General features: G+C 44.7%; 1 protein-coding gene across 1 annotated transcript in view; it reads right to left on the reverse strand.

The window, feature by feature from the left end:
• FAM20A (FAM20A golgi associated secretory pathway pseudokinase) overlaps positions 1 to 23,702 on the reverse strand; it is a 90,762-nt gene that overhangs the window by 52,718 nt on the left and 14,342 nt on the right. The window contains exon 2 of the mRNA XM_054978848.1: positions 5,888 to 6,069. Within this exon, the coding sequence (XP_054834823.1) occupies positions 5,888 to 6,069 (182 nt within the window). The remainder of the gene's footprint in view (positions 1 to 5,887; positions 6,070 to 23,702) is intronic.

The following is a 23,702-nucleotide window of genomic DNA, read 5'->3' on the forward strand; positions in this document are numbered from 1 at the left end:
TTACTTATTTGATTGAATGTATTCCTGAACTGAGCTCATCGATCTATGCTTACTGTTCAAATTAATTTTGATCTGCTTTTTGCATTAAGTTCATTGGGTGTTAAGCTAATTTTTATCTTTGGTTTTTCCTTACATTATTGAATTGTTATTTGCCTTCTTAATTTTGACCTGCTTTTTGCAGTAAGTTCATGAAGTGTTAAGCTAATTTTATATTTGGTTTTCCCCTTATATTATTGAATTGGTGTTATTTACCTTTTCATTTGTTCTATTCTGACTCACTAGTTATGATGATGCTTGTATGTTTACATAGGGCACTGCCATTTGATTGGATTCCTTGCCCTTCACCAACCATATCTGATTCCTATGCCTTTAATGCCTAGGGTTAATTCATAGTATCCCATTCACTTAGTGCTTTTGGTCTTTGTGCATCATATTGTTGCATTTTCTTTGCTTTAACTATTTGCATCCATGTTCATGGTCAATGCTTTGCTGTTACATTGCTTTAAGGGTTGCCTAGAAATCTTTGTGTATTTCTCTTGTCACCTTCATTGTTATGCCTCTCACCTGTCAACTCTCAGGCAGGGGAAGCCACTATACTGGTTGAATTAATTTTGATATGCTTTATTTTTATCAGTTGCTTTTTATATGTGCTATTTTGACATAATGCCCTCATTTATTCTATGCTTGTATGTTTTTGTGGAGCACTGCCTTTCATTCTGATTGTTTGCTTTTCACTGACACTATTGGATTTCCATTGGACTCTCGCATTGATTATGCTGCCTTAACGCCTGTGTTACTTCACTGCATTTCACCCTGTATGTGTATACATATTGTAATGGCTTACTAGTACTATATGTATAAGAGCATGCATGATTTATATGAATGTAAGATGCTTGTGATGATGCTCAATGAGGCTGTCTGCCCACCCAGCAGCTCCCACCCAAGCTGCTCTGATGTATAGCCCCCTTGGGTACTAGGGGGGGAGGTCTCTTTTATTAGGGCGCCTCACCCCTACCAGCCTAGCTACTGCATGCTCAGACTACAGGGAATGGAAATGACTCCATCCACCTCCAAGCTCCACCAAGTGAAGACCCAGCCAATTGACCAGAAGCTGTGTGCCTAGAGCTCCTCCTTGATCCTGCACTGCGAAGTGACAGCGGAGTGGAAGTGTGTTCTTGTTTCATGTATTCATAGGCTGAATGAGCTTGTTTCTGTATATATATGCGTAACCCAGTTTGACAGCTATACTGTAAGCTGTGCCTCTGTGAATACTGTATGCTTGCATCTACCCGTTATTATTGATTGCATGTTGACTATGGCCTACTGATGGTGTATACTATGCCTGCTGATTCCTACTGGTCGCTCATTGCTTATTAACCCGCTATAATTGATTACTGCTTATTGGTTACTACCTTTATTTATTAATGTAATACTGAATATTACGGTTTAGCCCTCCTCTGCTGGAGCCCCACCGCTATGGGAATATCCAATCTGACCATGCACCCAATTGTTGTTATGTTGGTCTTCCAGGTCTTGGTGCTCTCCGTCCATCCCTTGCTTGTTTTATTGCCCTTGTTGTTATGAACCATGATAGTTGTGTGTACATTTATGCGTACGGACTGAACCGGTCCCATGGACACTTTGCCTGCCGGACACCACTCTGAGGCCCTCTTGTGGACTAGGGGGGGAGCGTTCCTCTCTACCTCTCGACCCACGATCTGCCTCCAGACGGCCACCTGTGGCTCCACCTCCATGAGGACTAGAAACTGTGTGCCTGACGCCTTGTCTACCAGCCCACGCTCCAGCGCTGCAGTTCAACGCAGACGTCTAGGGGAGTGCACAGACACATGGACTAAGTTTGCTTGTCTCTTGTATATATGCAACCCAGTCTCATAGCTGTGCTGTGGACTGCGCCATCTGTGATCTTTTACCTCCCCCGGTCCCTATGGACTTATTCCAACAACGTGCCTTCTAGGAATTGTATCCCTATGAATTTGGTCCCCCAAGTTTTATGCCTTATTAACTGTTCCCTCAATTCTGTTTTCCTCAACTATAGTGCTTTTAAGGTATTATTGTCATTATCCTTGTGTTTGTTTATACTGTGAACCACATTATGTTTTGAGTCTATGCATATTTTATCTCGGTATAAAATGTCCTCAGCTCAGCCTATGGCCATACCACCAGTACCCATGTCTATGCTTTGCCTTTGATTTTGGCCATATATGAAATAACCATGGTTCTTATGTATGCATCTGTACCACTGTAAGCCACCTCTGAGTCTAGCCACATGGGAATAATGTTTATTCATGAATTGTGATGCGACGTCTAGTCTTGTATGATTACTTCCACCCTCTATGAGTGGATAGGTCTATGAATGAATTGTTTTGTGTTTACGAATTGCTCTTTTATGAATTGCTCTGTACCCATGAATTACTATGCATTCATGAATTGCTTTACACCTGTGTCTGGGCTTATGAGTTGCTATGTACCCCTCACCCGGAAATGAGATGTGAATTGTTTCAAACCATGTATGATCTGCTTCCCGCTTTTACCTGAATGAATTGCCTTGTGTTTTTATAACCACTGATCATTCTGTGAAATGTCTCTGCCCTTAAGTATGTGCATATGAGTTATCTTGCATATTATGAAACTGTGTATTCATGCTTGTGCTAACGGGTGCATCTTGGAAATATGTGTGTATGTGTTTATGTACATGTGTTTATACATACCTATATGGGTAGCTTTCCTGAGGTGGACACAGAGATGTGCAGCCCATTGGCTGATCTAAATTTTGTAATCTGGCTGTGTGGTTCTCCATACCAAATTTGCGAATGACACCTCCCCTTCCTCCCCCCTTCCCTCTCCCACCCCCTGGATGCTCGACCACCAGAGGTGCCACTCTTGCTCAACGGTGAAGACATGTTCGGGGACCGACCCTCCTGGGTCGGGTGGTCCCCGAGGGGGGGAATTGTTACCGAGCAGCCCCCCCTCCCTCCAGAGGCCAGCCATGAACTGGGTCTGAGCTCTACACCAAAAGACTGCCGTGCCTGTGTTCCTCTAATACACGTGTCAGTTTCATATCTGATGCTGCAACAGACTGACAGTTCCTGGACAATTGCTCTCAAAACTCTTACGTGGCACTGCCCTGCTCAAGCTTATATCTGGACTCTCCTGTGTGATGCTGCCCCGTTGCCAACCATGGACTGTGTCTTAAACGCTGCTCCCTTGCCTGCCATGAGAGCTTGCCTCACTCTGGGCTCCAGCTACGCTGCCAGCAGCCAGATGCCAGCCAGGGGAAACCTTCTGCGAGGGTGGCCAGGCGCTCCCTGGCCAGCTCCTGCCGGGAGCCTCCCATGGGCTGATTGTCCTCACTGCCAGACAATCTGCTGGTAAGCCCTAGCCAACAGCCAAGAAGCCGAGGGGAACAGCCTGCTTTGGGAAGCCATTGCGAAGGAGCGAGCGGACCATGTACGCAGCAAGAGAATCCCACTCTCCTTTGCATTTCTTAACACCTATCCTGAATGGAGATTGATCATCAGTCAGCCAGGGCAATCAACAAGCGCACATCAAAGCAACCTTTGCACTCCGGACTTGAAGGCACCAGGATGGGCGCTGGGAACGAGCAAACGTCCCGGTTCCCCTTCCTCCTCCCCTCCCCTCTCCCTAAAGGTGTCATTTATAAATTAATCAGACTTCAAACATGGTCCAATCAAGGCTGTCCCGATGGGCTCAAACCCTTTGATTTAAGTCGTGAGAACCACTGACAGGGGCGCCAGCCCCTGGGTGCTTTGAAAGTATATAAGCTAGCCCCTCAAACCTGAGGGTGCGCGCGCGCCAGCCCCATCCCACTTCCTTGCTGTCTCTCCGTGATTCCAGTGCGGGCGCTGGATCATGTCACGTCCATATCTCTGACATGCCTACTGCTTGTGAGTATGCCCTTTGTCATCGTGGGGTTCCTGCTCAGGTCTCTAATGTTCATACTCTGTATTTCTTAGATCTTGTATGTAATCTTGGATGTGTGTGTAATTTCAGGCATATGTCACACTATTAGAAAATACACTTATTGATTGAACATCTGTAGTCTGCCTCTTTGTCACGGGGATTTCTGAAAATGGACCTTGGTATAGCTGGCTAGATCCGCGCTGTTTTAGTTCTGGACTGCTAAGATAACCCATCCTATTAACAGAGCAGTTCCAGTAACAATGGATTTTCATGGTATCTGACAAAACATAAACAGTATTGGAGAGTTGCTTCACATGTTTTGAGGTGGTTAACGTGTTTGTCATTGCATGTAGATATGGGAGGGAGCTTGGGCTATTCCTGGCCCCTTGGAAAGTGCACCTAAATGCTCTAGAGAACTGTAAACATCTAAGCACCTTAGGGAGAAGTTACAGCCTCATAGGTACATGTAAAATATTACTGCTTTTCAACTGCAATTCAACAAGACCTGAATACTCTGGAGAAGCGGGCAGCTGTGAATAGGATGCAATTCAACAAAGACAAGTGCACAGTATTACATCTGGGCCATAAAAATGGGAAGCACAAATACTGGATGGGGGATACACTTCTGGGCAGTAGTATATGTGAAAGGGATCTTGGGGTAAGAGTGGACTGTAAACTAAATATAAGCAGTCAGTGTGATGCAGTGGCAAAAAAGGCCAATTCAATCCTGGGTTGTATCAAAGGGGCCATAGCGTCGAAATCGCAGGAGGTCATAGCCCCTCTGTATACTGCCTTGGTCAGGCTGCACCTGGAGTAGTGTGTGCAGTTCTGGAGGCCTCACGTCAAAAAGGATGTGGACAAAATCGAAAGGATGCAGAGGAGAGTGACGAGGATGATCAGGGGTCTGGAGACTGAGCCCTACGAGGAAAGGCTGAGGGCCTTGGAAATATTTAGTTTGGAGAAGAGGAGATTGAGGGGGGAAATGATTGCTTTCTTTAAATATATGAAAGGTTGTCATTTGGAGGAGGGCAAGGAGCTGTTCCAGTTGGCAGCAGAGGGTAGGACCCGAAGCAATGGGCTTAAATTACATGCACAAAGGTACCGGCTGGTTATTAGGAAGAACTTTTTCATGGTCAGAGTAGTTCAGAAGTGGAATCAGCTGCCTAGGGAGGTGGTGAGCTCCCCTTCACTGGCAGTTTTCAAGAACAGGCTGGATGAATATTTGTCAGACATGCTTTAGGCTGATCCTGCACTGGGCAGGGGGTTGGACTAGAAGGTCTGTATGGCCCCTTCCAACTCTATGATTCTATGATACTGTGACTATGTGTTAAAAATGCAATATATGAACTGACCCTCAATTATATGGGGACTGAACATTCAGGAAAAACAATTTATCATCCTGATCGGGTGAGAACATTCGACCTGTAGAAACAGATTTCTGTTAAAATCTCTGGATGTGAAAAAGTCAGCTGCATAAAGAACACAAGAGCAAACTCAACAAAAGCCGATGTATTGTCAAAGGCTTTCACGGCCGGAGAACGATGGTTGTTGTGGGTTTTCCGGGCTGTATTGCCGTGGTCTTGGCATTGTAGTTCCTGACGTTTCGCCAGCAGCTGTGGCTGGCATCTTCAGAGGTGTAGCACCAAAAGACAGAGATCTCTCAGTGAGAGAGATCTCTCAGTGAGAGATCTCTGTCTTTTGGTGCTACACCTCTGAAGATGCCAGCCACAGCTGCTGGCGAAACGTCAGGAACTACAATGCCAAGACCACGGCAATACAGCCCGGAAAACCCACAACAACCATCAACAAAAGCCCTCCCTTATTTAGGATACATTGCTGTTCTGAGTAGCCACGAGCAAAGCAAAACGCACCCCGTCTACTGCTTTTGCTTTCCAGTTTCCTGACGAGTGGCAGCTGACCGTCAGAGTTCGGAAAGCCAACTTACCAGCACTAATGGTGTGGAACTCAAGCATGTCCTGGAGAAGCTGGTCAATAGCAGGGCTGGACCGTGGATATAGGGCCTCGCGACTGATTCCCAAGTGGAACTGCAGCCAGCTTGCTTCCAGTCTGAGCTGCATCAATGAGACTGAGGTGAGGTTGCGCTCTTCTCTGTACATCTTGTGTCTCCTGAAATATGGAATGGAAACATGGCGAGTCCGGAGTTACCAAAAAGAGCTTCAAGCGTATTGCTTCTCCTCAAATAAAATCAATTCAGTTTGAGATAATAGCTATCATGAAAATATCGTCTTCAATAGATTGGAATCCATTTAGGGGCAATTGCTTAAAACTAGGACCAAACCATGTGGCCATACTTCAGATGTGTAATTTGTCCTTAAGAAGCTGCCAGGACAGGGAGGGAATGGGTCAGGGCTGCGGTGTGGGAGAAGCGGGGGATCTCCCACGTAGAGATGGGCATGAACCGAAATACGAACCAAAATTAAGCATGAACCAGGCCAGTTTGTGGTTCATGAACCAGCGGTTCATCAGATCCCATTTCTGAGGAACCGCCATGAACTTTAGGCTGGTTTGTTTTTTGGTTCGTCACTGCAGACAGCCTGGTGCCAATCAATCAGTTTCCTAGGCAACAGGGGACGGACTTCCTGCAGACCTTCCGCTGACCCAGAAGTGATCTTCTGCTGGCCCGGACGTGATGATTTTCTGACCTGGATCTGACGTTTTCACGAACCAAACGAACCGGTTTGCGAACCAGGGGCAGGTCCGTGAAAGTTCGTGGTTCGTGAAATTTGATGAACCACGAACCACATGGTTGGTTTTTTCCCGGTTTGTGCCCGTCTCTACTCCTATGTATCAAAAATGTCCCCAGGCTTCTTTAAGCACTAAGATAGAAAAAAAGCAGTTTATTAAGGTGCTGGTACTTATCTATATGTCTGCAATGCTTTCTACCAATTCCCTCCTCAGGACTTTGGGGATTCCCTCCACCAAAGGTGCTGGTACTCCGTATTGTGGAGTACTGCCAGAAAAAAGCCCTGGAAAGAAAACAGGTTTCCTGTTTCTTCTCCGAGGCTGGAAGCATTTGGGAGGGGGGGTTTAACTTCCTACTAGGGAAGCAACATGGAAGGAGAGTAAATCTCCCTTTCACAGTACCACATTCTTGCTCTGAATGTCCCCAACCCCTCTGGCTGCTTTATAGGGTCAAACTGAACACCTGCAGGTCTAATAATCAAACTCTGCATTACAATTAGTTTGAGCCTCAGTTTAAGCAATTGTCCCCACCAGGGCTTTTTTTCTGGGAAAAGAGTGGTGGAACTCAGTGGTGGAACTCAGGACTGCACAATGACATCACTTTGGGTCAGCTGGAACAAGGGGGGAGTTTTTAAAAGTTTAAATTGCCCTTGTCGAAAATGGTCACATGTCCAGTGGCCCCGACCCCTTATCTCCAGATAGAGGGTTTTTGCCACTGGCAGGCACCTCAGGAGTGTGCACTGCACACGTGCTCCCAACTGGCGCAGCAACGTCACTTCCGGAAGTGACGTCGTCATGCTGCCTGCAGGATCATTCCCGCATTAGGGTCAGATTAGGGCCCCAAATGGGCCAAATCGGCCTTGTGTGGAGCGCGAGAGTGCTTGTCCGCCCAGTGTGGTGACGTCACTTCTGGAAGTGACATCATCACACTGGCTCTGAGGTGTGCACACAAAAGAGGACCTCATGCAGCACACAAGGTAAGTGCCAGGAACTCCACCCTCCCAACGGGAGGTGAGGGGTACCTGGCAACCCTAATATGAGGGAGTGGGCCCATTCCTATGCTTTGTCATAACTTGTGCTGTAGACTCCACGTTGTGCCAACTGTATGCAAATAGACTCTGTGTAAGTGATCAAGAATCCAGAGTGCCTAATACATTCATGTACAACATATGAATAAAACTAATAAAATGTATCGGGGCAGAAAACTGGGTTTCCCACTTATTTTCTGGAAAGCAGAGCAGACAACCAAAACCAATCAGGCTACAGCTGATGATGTCACCACCAGAGCTGGCACACAGAGGCTGCCACAAGCAGGCCCTCCTTCCTGCTGCCACTCAGTCTGATTGAGTGGATGGGTGGGAGGAATGGTGAAGAGGGCCTGATTCATCCTTGAAGACTCGAGTCTCTCTACTTGAGGTATCTTACACGGCGATGCTCAAGTGTACGGAGATGCAATGTTAGCCAGGAAGCATAGTTTAAAAAGACTGAGCCCAAGGCTCTGTCAATTTCACCTCTCTACACAAGGGTAGTTTTAAAAGACAGAGCCAGCGGAGATTGCTCCTCAGAGGGTTTGTTAATTTCATCTTTGCCTCCCTGAAGGCTCTGTCAATTTCACCTCCCCTTTGATGAGGCGAAGATGAAATTAACAAACCCTCTGAGGAGCAATCTCCGCCGGCTCTGTCTTTTAAAACTACCCTCACGTAGAGAGGTGAAATTGAAAATTTTAAACTACACTTCCCTACCGCGTCTCCCTACACTTAAGCGTCCCCGCGTAAGGTGTCTTGTGTAGAGACTCTCAGGCTTTATGGACTTAATGAACTGTACCACACAAATATGGCTGATCCAGAGCAGTTGGGTGAACTGTATTTCCCTGCAGTCCCAACAGCCTCCATGGGTCATCTGAACTCACACCAACACATGAAGAAGCTATATAGTGAATCAGCACATTGGAGAGCCAGTTCGGTGTAGTGATTAGGAGCATGGGACTCTAATCTGGAGAGCCGGGTTTGATTCCCTACTTTCTCCATTTGAAGCCAGCTGGGTGATCTTGGGGCAGTCACAGCTCTTCCAGAGCTCTCTCAGCCCCAGTCACCACACAGGGTGTTTTGTTGTGGGGATAATAATAACATACTTTGTAAACCGCTCTGAGTGGGCATTAAGTTGTCCTGAAGGGCGGTATATAAATCGAGTGTTGTTTTCGTCGTCGTCATATCAGGGTCAGTACTGTCTACTCAGACTAGTAGTAGCAATCCAGGGTCTTGGGTAAAGGTTTCTCACACCACCCACTGCCTGACCCTTTTAACTAGTGACGACAGAGATCCTTTTAACTAGTGATGACCTGGGACTTTCTGCGAACCAAGTAAAGCATCAGGGAAAGTATGATTTGCCACCTCTAGGCCACCGTAGGTTCTTAAGCCTGAATACACAGATTGCACAGCAGTTATGTAAAGGCCTAGAGGCCGCTGGACAGGCCTTTGTAAAAAATCCATTTGGATCAGACTGGATTCCATTGAGTCTTGCATCTCATCTAAAACAAAGAAACCGGAAGAATTCATTGCTGCAATGTGGCCATTTAAGTCATGATTACTAACTGCTAGTACTTTAGGGTGTTTCCATCAACAGTGCCAACGTAATTCATGACCCAGGTCAACCTGTGTAAAATTAATGGCATGGGGCTGCGCCAGCCTTTGAAATACCCTTTTCTTTGGTCCGTGTAGGAAAATGCACGTTCTACACACTGGCGAGCTTTGCCAGGTCATAAAATGAACAGAATGAAGAAAGCCCACAAATGCTAGTATAACTCTAAAGAGGTAATTGGTTGAGCCCAGTAGGGCGCAGTCAGTCGCTAGAGCCAGGCAGAGGAGGAAGAAGCTGGTTGTTGAGGGGCTGAATCATAATGAATATGCTCTTATCACCTTGAATAACGGCTGCAATCCCCCAAGAAGAGGACAGACACCAGGGCTCCAGTTGCTTCAAATTGGAAAGATTGTGAAAAAGGAGTCTGTCACTTGGTGGAATCAGACAAGTTGAACTGTTTACCTTTTCAAAGACATTGTTGGTTTAAAGTTTCTGTATGATTGCACTCAGGGGTCGTTTCGTAGAAAAAGAGCTACAGGAACTCATTAGCACAACTCATTTGCATATGCCATGCCCCTTGACATCACTGGAAGTGTGTCATTAGTATTACTTTTAAGACTAACCAATTTTATTGTAGCATAAGCTTTCGAGAATCAAGTTCTCTTCGTCAGATGCATGGTACAGAAACTGGTCAAATATAGAAGAGGGGGGAGGAGAGGAGGAGAGAGAAGATGCAATTGCAGGGGGAGAGGGAGGATGCAACCAAAACATTCCTTTGCTAGTAAATGTAAACATCTCCTTTTGGTATTGAGATTAATTGGCTTGTGTGTACCAAAAGGAGCTGTTTACATTTACTAGCAAAGGAATGTTTTGGTTGCATCCTCCCTCTCCCCTCCAATTGCATCTTCTCTCTCCTCCCCTCCTCCCCCCTCCTCTTTTATATTTGACCAGTTTCAGTACCATGCATCTGACGAAGAGAACTTGATTCTCGAAAGCTTATGCTACAATAAAATTGGTTAGTCTTAAAGGTGCTACTGGACTCTTTTTAATTTTGCTACCACAGACTAACACGGCTAACTCCTCTGCATCTATTAGTATTACTTATTTGCATATGCCCCACCCCCTGACATCACCTATCCTGGCTGTTTTGGACCCAATCCTGGCCATTCAGGGCCAACATTGGGCCCAAAATGGCAAAAAGGGGCCCAAAATTGTCAGGGTTGGGCCGCTGCTGAGCGGGAGAGTGATCCACCACCCGTCAGAGGCCCAATCCTGTCCGTTTTGGGACCAATCTTGGCTGTTTTGGGCCTCATCCTGGCCATTTTGGGCCTGAATTGGGCCGTTTCGGCCCCGATCCAGGTCGAAGGGCCCCAAATGGCCAAAAATCATGTGGGCGGGGTCACCTGACGTGACCTTTTTGGAGAACTACCGGAACTGTGTTCCTGTGCATTTCCCCTTAAAATGAGCCCTGGTTGCACTTATGAGTTTAGTTAAAGAAAAGATAGTTGTATTGCATTAATTGTTAAAAAGTTTTTTTTTTTAAATTCTTAACTTAGAATTGTGTGAAAGTTTGGTTCCTAAGCCCCATAGAACTCATACAAAGAGAAGTTATGCTAGATAAACAAACGCTGGGGGAAATCACATCAGGAAAAATCTGAAGCTGGTTTGTGTTGGCAAGCAGACTCTTCAGTCTCTCAAGATCAGAGGATTCGGATAATAAGTTGCAGGGCACTTTGTGGGTTTCAACAGCCACTGAAAAATCACGGGGCACTGAATTTTTCCAAACCATAATGGTCTGTCAGCCTTTTGCAAAGGCATAGTAATTGCAAACTCCAGTTCGCCAGTATTACCAGATACATAAATTGTATTCAGAATGAAATGTTAATTGCATTCTTCCGGGTACATGGAAGGAGACAAGCATTCTCTAAGGTTGCTCAGTTGTGTAATTATTGCAGTTTAGCATGTGGTTATTGTTTCTCCCAGGGCTTTTTTTCTGGGAAAATAGGTGGTGGAACTCAGTGGTGGAACTCAGGACCGCACAATGACATCACTTTGGGTCAGCTGGAACAAGGGGGGAGTTTTTTAAAGTTTAAATGACCCTCGGCGAAAATGGTCACATGGCCGGTAGCCCCGCCCCCTGATCTCCAGACAGAGGCACGGAGGGCAATCTAAACTCCCCTCTGTCTGGAGATCAGGGGGCGGGGCCACCGGCCATGTGACCATTTTCGAGAGGTGCTGGAACTCCGTTCCACCGCGTTCCAGCTGAAAAAAAGCCCCGGTGTCTCCATGATTTCAGCACCACAGCCTATCGACATTATGGAGGAACTCGCTTACAATGAGGACCTGCAAGATAATTACTCCATAGAAACCCCCTGTGCTATTGTATGCTTAGTATAGCAGTTAACCTATCCCTGTCTGCTGCGGATTATTATCAACAGCTCTGCTGATCCAAAGCAATTATATATTTTTTTTCTGTTGCTAGCGGAACTTGCTTGTTTCACAGTGAGCTGCGGAAGTCTCACCTCCATCTAGATCACAAAATGTAGTACTGAACTGTTAAAAAGGAAAGTGCTCAAACTCACCCAGGAATCATACTATGACTCAGAGCCAAGCTACAAGTGACGCCTGACACAGGTTGGACACTTGTCAGCTTCCCTCAAGTTTTGGCGGGAAATGTAGGCGTCCTGGTTTTACAGCTTGGCTCTCCATTACAGCTGCAAGACCAGGAGGCCTACATTTCCCGCCAAAACTTGAGGGAAGCTGACAAGTGTCCAACCTGTGTCAGGCGTCACTTGTAGCTTGGCTCTTAGAAGCTTTTCTTTTTAATCATGATCTGTAGAGGCTGGTTATAGAGTGGTCACTCAGAGCCAAGCTACACAAGATGCTAATTGAGTTGCGAATGGATCACCAAAACATTTTTAATGGCAAATAGAAGCAGCTAGGACAGTTTGGTTTGGAGGTATAGCGAGGGTGGAAAGTGGGATGGGGTTAACCTTTATCATCTCCGTCATTCAGCCAACCTAACATGGCACCTTGGCGCTCCTGTTTGCCTCAGTGGGGGAACATCAGATTGCCTGTATGTTTGTCACAATGGCACATGTGATAGCTCCAGTGGGAGTATTTGAGATGAAGAAAAAGTCTTGAGAGGAAAAAGCTAAACAAACCCCTTCCCTTTGTCCCACTGCCCCATCCAAATAAGCGCGCCCTGACCCAAATAAGTGCTATTTACTAATAAAATGTTCTCAGGAGAGCCATTTAGAAAATCTCCCTGTATCTCATCTAGGCTGGTTTTCAGTAGTTTGTTTTTTTTAAGGAATTTTTATTGGATGGGTTTACAAACAAACATAAAAAACATTATCATTATCCACCCCATTACAATTTACCCCATCCTTCCCCCCCCCCTTTTTTTCTGGTGACTTCCCGCAGTTTTCCATACCCAACTTAATCTAAAAAGTATATTATATAAATTCTTAAAATCTATAATATATATCTATATTATACATACTAATCAAATCTCTTTACTTATCTTAACTATCTACACTAACTATATTGCTTATCTTAATTGAAAATATAAAAATCATATAAGTAATAATAAGTACATATACTAACTAAAGCAAAACTACATATATATATATATAACCTACTATTCCTTACATACCAATTAACTATATTGTCTATATTTCACATATGCTCCCTATAACCTTATTACTCATACTTATACTCCCCTATAAATCACGTCGGTCTCGCCATTACCCCAACCAGCTGGTTTTCAGTAGTGAGGGCATTCTCAAAAGTGGTTTGGTGTAGTGGTTAAGAGCGCGGGACTCTAATCTGGAGAACTGGGTTTGATTCCCCACTCCTCGACTTGAAGCCAGCTGGGTGACCTTGGGTCAGTCACAGCTTCTAGCTCTCTCAGTCCCACCCACCTCACAGGGTGATTATTGTTGTGGGGATAATAGTAACATGCTTTGTAAACCGCTCTGAGTAAACATTAAGTTGTCCTGAAGGGCAGTATATAAATTGAATGTTATCTTTATCCTTATATAATAATAATAATATATAATATTATATTATTATTGATTCCCCACTCCTCCACTTGAAGCCAGCTGGGTGACCTTGGGTCAGTCACAGCTTCTAGGAGCTCTCTCAGCCCCACCCACCTCACAGGGTGTTTTGTTGTGGGGATAATAGTAACATACTTTGTAAACTGCTCTGAGTGGGCATTAAGTTGTCCTGAAGGGTGGTATATAAATCGAATGTTGTTGTTGTTGTTATTATTTTCAGCTGTTTTTTTTTACTTTTTAAATTTTTATTTTATTTGAAAAGAAAAGAAAAACGGAAAATATTGAAAATAAGCCTCGTGCACAATAAAAATAAACATATGACAATAATACTGAGAAATGTATACATAAAAGGTTTCCAGTATCTAAAAACAAGTCAATTGGTAGTTGTTGTCTATATACGATACAGAAAAATAGAAACAGAGAACTGGAAGGTATCCAAAGGGTCATCTAGTCTAACCCCCTCCACAATGCAGGAAATTTACAGTTATCTCTCACCTCACCTTGTCCAGTGATGCCCAGAGGAAGGCAAAAAATCTACAGGATCTCTGGCCTTGAGGACAATTCTTTCCTGACTCCAAAGTGGCAGTCAGCATAACCCTGTCTGCGTGTGTTCGAATACAGATAAAACTGTAAGGTCCTCCATCCATTGAATTATTGGACGTGGGCATTTGTTTCTTCAGTGTTATAATATAAGTCTTTTAGCTACAGTAAGGGCATGGAAAGTCTATTTTTGTTGACCATCCATTAGGTTCTAGGATATGGGCAGGTAGTTTAAAAGGTAGCACTATTTTTATTTCACATATTTCAGGGCTGATTCTAATAAATGAAAATAAATTCCTGGGCTAAACTTTGGTGAGCTCTTACTCAGATGAAGCCCTGAAAAAGAGAGAGCGAGAGACTGCAAACCTAAAATCACTTTCCTGGGAGGAAGCCCATGGAATAAAATGGGATTTACTTCTCAGTAGCTCAGTTTAGGATTGCTCTCTTTGTCTTTCTTTCCTCTTTTTACTGAGGGTGTGTCCCATTTTTTCCAGTGATTTATTTGGTATGATCTGCTTTACCTGTCATTTGAAGCAATGCATGTTTACAGCGATGTTGTTAACAATCCAGCTGAGACGTTCAGTTTATTTTTATTTCGTGTCTTTGGCTTGATGGTTTCTTAGCCATCAGGTCCACAAAAACACAATTGGGCCTGTATTGACGAAGCACTAACACGAAGCTTCACTTGCCAAATAGGCAGGATGGTATCGACAAACTAAAACAGCCTAAATTACATGGTGCCTCTTTGTTTGCTTTAACCCTCAAACCAAAGAGACAATTTTTCACGTCAACCTCATTTACAGTCTTCGGAGTCCTGCCAGGCAAAATAATAATATCTGAACATCCAAATGAAAAATAAAGCCAATCCTCCACTTCTAGTGGGCAGCTTAGAGTGGATTAACGTAGAAAACGGAGGAAGTAGAAACCACAAAAGAAGGTATCTCCTGTTTCTTTTCAAAAGACCTCATAGTGGTTTTGCCAGCATGTTCTATAGTATGTTACCACACACCATGGAGTAAATATGATCTTTGTACGGCACCACAATTTTCTTGGAATGATTATGTGGCATTGAGGTAATCGGTCTGAAAAGGTCCATGTTCTCTTTCTACATGCTGCCAACCCCACTTGAACCATCCTGTTAGACGCTACGGTATACTTCAGGTCACAAACTCGATCTTCCCAAACCACAATTTCTATTCTACTTTCTATTGTAGGCTGGACACTAAACGGTGCAATGGCGCAGTGGTGAGGCCTCAGTTTCAATCCTCAGCATCTCTAGTTTTAAAAGGATAAGGTGGTAGGTGGTGTGAAAGACTTCAGTTATACAGAAATCAATAAACTGCCAGATTACATAATGCAAAGAAGGGGAAAAGGTCCGTTTAACAGCAGTATAAAAATCTACTGTTGAAGGATGGGTTAAAAGCAGGGGTCCCTAACCTTTTTGAGCCTGCAGGTACCTTTGGAATTCTGACACGGGGTGGTGGGCACAACCACAAAATGGCGGATGCAAGAGGTGGAGCCAACCACAAAATGTCAGGGAGTGAGGTTATACATAACTCTAAGAGTATTTCTTCAACATTTCAGGAATAAACTGTTTAATAGGATGCCTTTTAAAATGACTATATTGTTTTCTTGCATGCCACTTGCCTTACTTTCAGAGCCAAGCTACAAGTGATGAATGACACTTGAACGGCAAGTGAACAGACTCACGTGTATTCGTTCCTGTTAACTGGTGCTCCACTTGTGCTCCACTCAAGTGGAGTGCAAGTGAACAGGGAAGAATACACGTGACTCTATTCACTTGCCGTTCAAGTGTCATTCGTCACTTGTAGCTTGGCCCTTGGTGGGCACCACACTGGGGACCTCTGGTCTAGAGATCCAGATAGCAGGAATTAGTGCTGCTTTAATACTTGCAAATATCACATAAAAAACCCCAGTGTGTCCTACTTGCAGTACCTGTTTTCTCTTAAGTTAAACACCTCATATGGTTACACTCAGGGCTTTTTTTCAGCAGGAACGCGGTGGAACGGAGTTCCGGAACCTCTTGAAAATGGTCACATGGCTGGTGGCCCCGCCCCCTGATCTCCAGACAGAGGGGAGTTTAGATTGCCTTCTGCAGCGGCGCAGAAGGCAATCTAAACTCCCCTCTGTCTGGAGATCAGGGGGCGGGGCCCCACCAGCCATGTGACCATTTTCTCTGAAGGCAACCCACTGAGTTCCCCCACTTCTTTTCCCAGAAAAAAAGCCCTGGTTGCACTGATTCAAAATGAATAGTGTTTCAAGTGGTTTGGGGATCTTCATGTTCGGTGGAATTGAACATAGCGGCTGGCTGGAGAGCTGCTGCAGGCACATGCCTGCAATTTTTGGGCTTGCTGGAGGCCTAAGTACACACCATGTTTTCCCCATGTGCAGGTATAGTTTATATCGGTACCACAACACACAAGGATAAGGGGCTTAAGCCTTCCCCCTGAAGCCCTTTCCCCAAACTGAAACAGCCACAGGGGGTGCTTTTTGCCCCTAATGGAAACTGATCAACGCACATGGAATTTCTGGTGCGGCAAACAGTCCCTCTTGGGGAGGTTTTGAGTCAGCAAGTTGTGCAAGAAAGGAGCTGAAGCTCTCCCATGCCCCTGCTTTGATGCTTTAGTCCAAGTGCCAATATAAGGCATGTGCCTAGTATTAAATTCACAGTGCCAATTGTGTGGACCAAGAGAAACCTGTATTTCAGAGTCATCATGGGAAGGTCAAGACAACATTTAAATTCACCTGCATTTCAATTGTGCAGCAGCATTCATTGGATGAGCAGTACAATGAAAATGTCATCTAGTCAAGGGAATTCAAAAACATTACAGCTGATCCATATATTTTCCACTGAATCCAATGAATGTCATGAAACCAACGGAATGAAAATGAATATTTTGAAATGAAAACAAGTACATTCTAGAAATATATGTTCCATTTCCTTCACCCCCACTGCAACTTTTGGGAATTCAAGTTGTATGTATGTGAGGGGAGAGGGAGGGGAGTGAAACATTAGGAATATAGGAGCAATCAGGGCTTTTTTTCTGGGAAAAGAGGTGGTGGAACTCAGTGGTGGAACTCAGGACCGCACAATGACATCACTTTGGGCCAGCTGGAACAAGGGGAGGAGTTTTTTTAATTTTAAAATGCCCTCGGCAAAAATGGTCACACGGCTGGTGGCCCCACCCCCTGATCTCCAGACAGAGGGGAGATCCCCTCTGTCTGGAGATCAGGGGGTGGAGCCACCGGCCATGTGACCAATTTTAAGAGGTGCCAGAACTCCGTTCCGCCACGTTCCCACTGAAAAAAAGCCCTGGGAGCAACATATTCACACTGATCCTGTCACTCACACACACACACACCATGAATTCTCCAATAGCACAGAAGAGCATGGTAGAACATGAAGCTGGGAAAAGCAGTGAAAATCTTGACCCTTGTAAACACATCTAGCAATCTGTTCCTTCAACAGAAATGGCATGTTGGGCGCCTGTGTGTCTTTTTTGGTTTTGCTTTCCACTGAACTAAGTAAATGTTTTTCTTAAAAATCACCACCAGTGCTAATCAAACAAATGAGTTCTGAAGAAAAAGCCATCAAATTCTCTACCAGGAAGCCAGACTCCGTAATCTGTGGCACAACCACAGCCATACCAATTGTGAATGCATGATAAATCTGCTAGCAACCCCATTTTTGTTTTCTAGTCTTTGTACTGAAACTGCTCCCCTTGCAGTCTGAAGGTAAGGGTGTTTCAGTCCTAGCATACAATGGGCTGGATCCAGCAGTTCATCAACAGAAGGCTCCGACAACTGCAGATCTTACCTGCTCCCGCCCCCCCACCCTGGCAGCCATTTCTGACCTCAAGAAAGTTTTATTTCTGGGAGTTGCAGGGTCCATATGGTCTAATAACTAGAGATGGGCACGAACTGAAATACGAACCAAAATTAAGCACAAATCAGGCCGGTTTGTGGTTCGCAAACCAGTGGTTTGTCAGATCCCATTTCTGATGAACCACCACGAACTTTAGGCTGGTTCGTTTGGTTCATTTTTTGGTTCATCACTGCAGACAGCCTGGTGCCAATCAATTTCCTAGGCAACAGAGGATGGACTTCCTGCAGACCTTCTGCTGACCCGGATGTGAAATTCTGCTGGCCCAGAAGTGATGATTTTTTGACCTGGATGTGACATTTTCACGAACCAAATGAACCGGTTCGCGAACCAGGGGCAGGTTCGTGAAAGTTCATGGTTCATGAAATTTGACGAGCCACGAACCACATGGTTCGTTTTCCCCCCGGTTCGTGCCTTTCTCAACTAATAACAGCCATGGGGGTTGGAGTCTGCAGAGGAGAGAAGGAAGGGGATAACTCTACCACTACTGGTCTTCTGCAACTCCTATTCTAAACAGCATACACTTAGATTTTTATGCTGAAGAAGGGGTTGGTAGTGAGGACCAGCAGGCATGGCCCATGCCCTGCATGACGAATGCCTTAGCTTATGTCCCAGAATTCTCTGCAGCACGCGCACTGATTCTATAGCAGACACTCAGACGTTCCTCAGAGGACAAATCAAAGTGGAAAGCATTCCCTGGAGAGAAGTTTGAAAATCACTGTGCTGAGACATAACAATAACGCTTTGCACACAATCTTTATGCTATAGCTGTGATGCTGAAGAGCCTGATTACTGGAATTGTGAGTGGCACAGCTGCCTGTTAAAAGATTAAAATAAACTCAGGAGTCTATTTCCGAATGGGAGACGTAGGGTTTTTTTTTAACCTTCTTGTCCCCCTTCTTGCATTCCTATTACTTTCTCCAGCTGATATCCACATCCTGCAATCAATTCCTAGCTTCCTAATTGAAGTGCCACATAGAAGGGACATGATGAATGACAATGAACACGTTACAAATGCCAGCCAGAGAATTTCACTGGGCTACCAGATGTGACTTGCACACAATATCTATGCAAGATGGCATTTGGAGAGTATACATGCTGAATTATAGTTTGTCTCAGAAAACAGGATCTGAGGCTTATTGGTTAGAGCTATCTATGTGCTTAAGAAGAGCAATCGCTCTTCAGCTGGGGGTATCCAGTTCCATGGCTTTCAAATGCTTTTTGTTAACTTGCATAATGTTCAAATACTTTTACCAAAACACGATTTAATGAATTTCAGCACCTTTCATAACCCTTTTCTGCACCCAGGGCCGGCGCGTCCATGGAGGCAGGTCTGGCAGCTGCCTCGAGTGCTGAGGCACCAGAGGGGGTGCCGGGGGCAGGGGCGTGTGCTTTGAAGTTTTAGGGGAAATTGCAGCAACACCTGAATGGTGGGAAAGTTTGTGTTTTCTCAGTTCTCCACACATTACAGCCATTTTCCCTGCAGTGGCCATCCCTCTCTCCCTTTTTTTAAAATAGGCAACTGAGTATTGATATATCAATAACATTATAACAATACATGTAACAGGTTTTCTGAATTCTCAGCTTTGGTTTTTAAAAAAAGTAAGCCTCTGGCCCCTTTTGTTTTGGAGGAGGTGGATCTCAGCAACAAAAGAGATCAGAGACTTACGCGTCTAATCTGTGTAACAGGGAATTCAGAGACCTTGTTACACATATTATACCAATATAACAATATTGGCAGCTGCAGCAGCAATGAGGAAACTACACATGCCTGTCCCTGTGTAGAGAGCACCCTGGATACCATTCTCATTTGGCATCTTGTCTGCAGTTTCCATCAGTACCCAGAGATGTAAAGGTAAAGGACTGTATGAGCCCCGGAGGACTCTTCGATCTAGTGGAAAGTATCTTCTAAATGTCCCTGGCCCTAGGGAGGCCCGCCTGGCATTGACCAGGGCCAGGGCCTTTTTGGTCCTGGCCCCAGCCTGGTGGAATGCTCTGTCTTGCGAGACTAGGGCCCAGCAAGATTTGCTAGCATTTCGCTGGGCCTGTAAGACAGAGCTATTCCACCAGGCATATGGCTGATGCGGGCGGTGCCCCCCCCCTGTGGAGGGGGGGGTTAAACTATTCCCCCATGTGAATGCAGATGCTGCTGACACACTTATTATTATGGTATGGATTTGCTCTGGTAACACCGCTGTGTGATATACTAAACTTTTGCTATGTGCTGCTTTTAAAAAATCTTTTAATTATTTTTATGTAATAGATGACTCTGTAGTTGATATGATTGTGTTTTAATGTGTTTTAATGAGGTGTATATTTGTATTCTGTTATCCGCCCTGAGCCTGCGAAAGCGGGGAGGGCGGAATATAAATACAATAAATTAAATTAAAGGTAAAGGTAGTCCGCTGCGCAAGCACCAAGTCATTACTGACCCATGGGGGACGTTGCATCACAATGTTTTCTTGGCAGACTTTTTACGGGGTGGTTTGCCATTGCCTTCCCCAGTCATCTACACTTTACCCCAGGAAACTGGGGTACCGACCTCGGAAGGATGGAAGGCTGAGTCAACCTTGAGCCGGCTACGTCAACCCTACTTCTGCCAGGATCAAACTCAGGTTTTGAGCAGAGCTTGGGCTGCAGTACTGCTGCTTACCACTCTGTGCCATGGGGCTCATGCACCCAGAGATGTACTATTCTGGATATCCATCAACATATTTTCTTTACTGAACTAATCATAGAATCATAGAGTCATGGAGTTGGAATGGACCTCTAAGGTAATCTAGTCCAACACCCTACACAATACAGGACATTCACAACTACTCCCCACCTCACCTCACCCCGACTGTCCCAGCAGTGACCCCTGCCCCATACCCAGAAGATGGCAAAACACTGTCAGGATCCCTAGCCAAACTGGCTAGGAGAAAATTGCTACCGGACCCCAAAGTGGTGATCGACATTACCCTGTGCATGTAAGAAAGCCACAAGAACTAAGCACTGATATAACCCATTCTGCCCTCCCTCTCAGGATCTGCCCAGGTTCACAGAATCAGCATTGCTGTCAGATGACCACTGATGAGGCCCAAACTCATCCTGTTTTGGAATCATTGTAGCTGATGCAAAATTAGACTTAGACACATCATAATTGCTAGCAGGGGTCATTTCGTAGAAAAAGAGCTGCAGGAACTTATTAGCATAACTCATTAGTATATGCTATGCCCCTTGCCATCACCAGAAGTGTGTCATTAGTATAACTGATTTGCATATGCAAATCACCAATCCTGACATCACCAATCCTGGCTGTTTTGGACCCAATCCTGGCCATTCAGGGCCGAAACTGGGCCCAAAATGGCAAAAAGAGGCTGAAAATGGCCGAAAAGAGCCCCAAAATGGTCAGGATTGGGCTGCTGCTGCACAGGAGAGCGATCCACCACCCGTCAGAGGCCTGATCCTGGCTGTTTCAGGACCAATCCTGGCCGAAACGGGCCCAAAATTGCCGACAATCAGGTGGGTGGGGCCACCTGATATGTGACCTCTTTGGAGAACTGCCGGAACTGTGTTCCGATGCGTTCTGCCTCAAAATGAGCCCTGATTACTAGACAACATATCCCAGATTCTAGGCTATCCTTCCATCTTTGCCTTCTTACCCCGGAGGTGAATGAAAATGGAATGCAAATGTCACTTTGTTCATTAAGTCCACTGGATTTAGTACACAAAGAAAATGTCCTTGCTCAACTATGTTCTATTTGCATTTTGGCACTCGGGCAAAGAGACAAATTTAGTGTTAGAACAGCCTGTTAAGAGTTTTCTGAATAGTCCCTGGGTTTATGAGTGCCGTATATTGCATTCCAAAGTGGCTGGAGAATAATCAATAGTTCCCCCAAAAGAACAAAATGCAACACGAAGTCACAGAAGGGCAAATGGCTTTGCCTGGGTAAAACAGAAGCAGTAAATAAGATCAGGAACCAAAAAAGACAAGCTGCAAAGGGCAGATTAACAGAAGGGGACAGAAAAAAAGATGTTTTTAGACCTGAATTTCTGTGCCCCCAGGATGGACAGATGATAGAACACAAATATCAACAGTTTCTCTGAAACGCTCAGCATTAGCAACACAATGAGCTCTCACTGGTAGTAGACAACACCATCATATCCACGGTGTGATCCAATTCCCCTTAAAGAACCTTCTATGCACTTGGTCTAGGAATGTCTGTTTCCATTTTGGAATTCCACAGATGCCCTCCAGCCTCTAAAAGTACAAGCTATGATTGCCAAGTTTTTTGCATTATAGAACTGGAAGAGCAAAACATCTCCAGGAATTAAACTTAGTCTTTCTGCTAAGGAATGTCTGGGATTTGGACGTCGACGAGACCACCGGCTGTTTGAATTCTTCTAAATATGCAGCTCAGTTGCCTCCCCTAATACAACATAGGATCACTTCACACAGTGGCGGTTAGGCATGTAAGTTTTACAAGCCCTGGGGGTAAAGGAGCAAGTTTTAGGGTCCCACGTGCCTCTCCACCACATCAAATAGAACATAATGTGTGCTCGGAGGCCTATATGGATATATCTAGCAAGTGAGAACACCCTGCCCATGTACTCCATCTGTTACAGAAAGTGTGGACAGATCTTGTGGGCAGTGTATAGATATGTGGGAGCTGGGTCACGCCATGTGCAATGAGGACTACAAACAGTATTGCCAAAGACTCATTCCTGTCCCTCCATATGCATAAACTCTTAAAACAGGCACATACATTTTCCTGTTTGTTAGAGCCAGTTATTTTTGCTTTATTGCTAAGTTGGTGAACACATTATGTAAACAATAACAATAACAATAATAGATGTATATACCAACCTTCAGGATGACTTAACACCCACTCAGAGCGGTTTACAAAGTATGCTATTATTATCCACTCAACAACAAACACTCTATGAGGTGGGTGGGGCTGAGAGAGCTCCTAGAAGCTAAAAAATACATTTTTTTAAATATTAAAAACATACAAAATATGCTAGGCTGCTTCTAGAAGATGGAAATCCGACAAGTACAGCCTCAGTTGCAAAATTTTGTGCAATAGCCTATAAAATCCATCAAATGCTCTCATTGTTGGAGTTTATGTAAATACCACCCTTTTATATTACTGTTTTAATTAACTATTTTAATGTTGTGCTATTTTTATTAATAATTTTAACTCTGTAATTTTGTAGTATTTCTTTTACGCTGATCTTTGACCATATAATAAATTTGATGGATAAGAAGTATACATTCACAATCCAACACAACCAAGGTCCACAGTAGGGTTGCCAGCTCCAAGTTGGGAAATTCCTGGAGATCTGGGGGTTGAAACCTGGAGAAAGTGGGGTTTGGGGAGGGAAAGGACCTTGGCATGGCATAATTCCATACACTCCACCCCCCGCCCCCACAATGTAGCCATTTTCTCCAGGCGAACTGATCTCTGCAGCCTGGAGACCAGTTGTAATTCTGGGAGATCTCCAGCCACTACCTGGAGGCTGGCAACCCTAGTCCACAGATAGTTGAAGAAAGATGTAGTTTACAAAGATGGAGCTTCTGACCCTTGGGCGCTCAAGCATCTGTCATTATAGCTATGCATGCTGACTTTGTTCCTTGTAGATGGCAGCTTCGGCCCAGATAATGGCATAACATCTTGGCCTATATTAGTCCTTCTGTAAATTCTAAATCAATATCCATTTGCAGGAACTCCAGCATAACCTCATGCTGCTTAAACACTTGCTACTTAGCTGGCCTTGAATATTCCCCTAGCTCGTATGGTGATTAATTACAGCCCTGTCTGTGCTTTGAGCACACCTGATGAACTGTGTGCAAACTCTACACGGTTATGGAAATGAAAACACGTCCCTCAATAAAGGCTATTGGTTCAATTTATTTCAGGGCAATCTGAAACATCGAAGAGTGGTTTCACTTCACCAGAAAATTCCTCTGCATTTGACTACTAGAGGTG

This window comes from Eublepharis macularius, chromosome 4 (assembly GCF_028583425.1).
Source record: "Eublepharis macularius isolate TG4126 chromosome 4, MPM_Emac_v1.0, whole genome shotgun sequence".
NCBI classification, from domain to species: domain Eukaryota; kingdom Metazoa; phylum Chordata; class Lepidosauria; order Squamata; family Eublepharidae; genus Eublepharis; species Eublepharis macularius.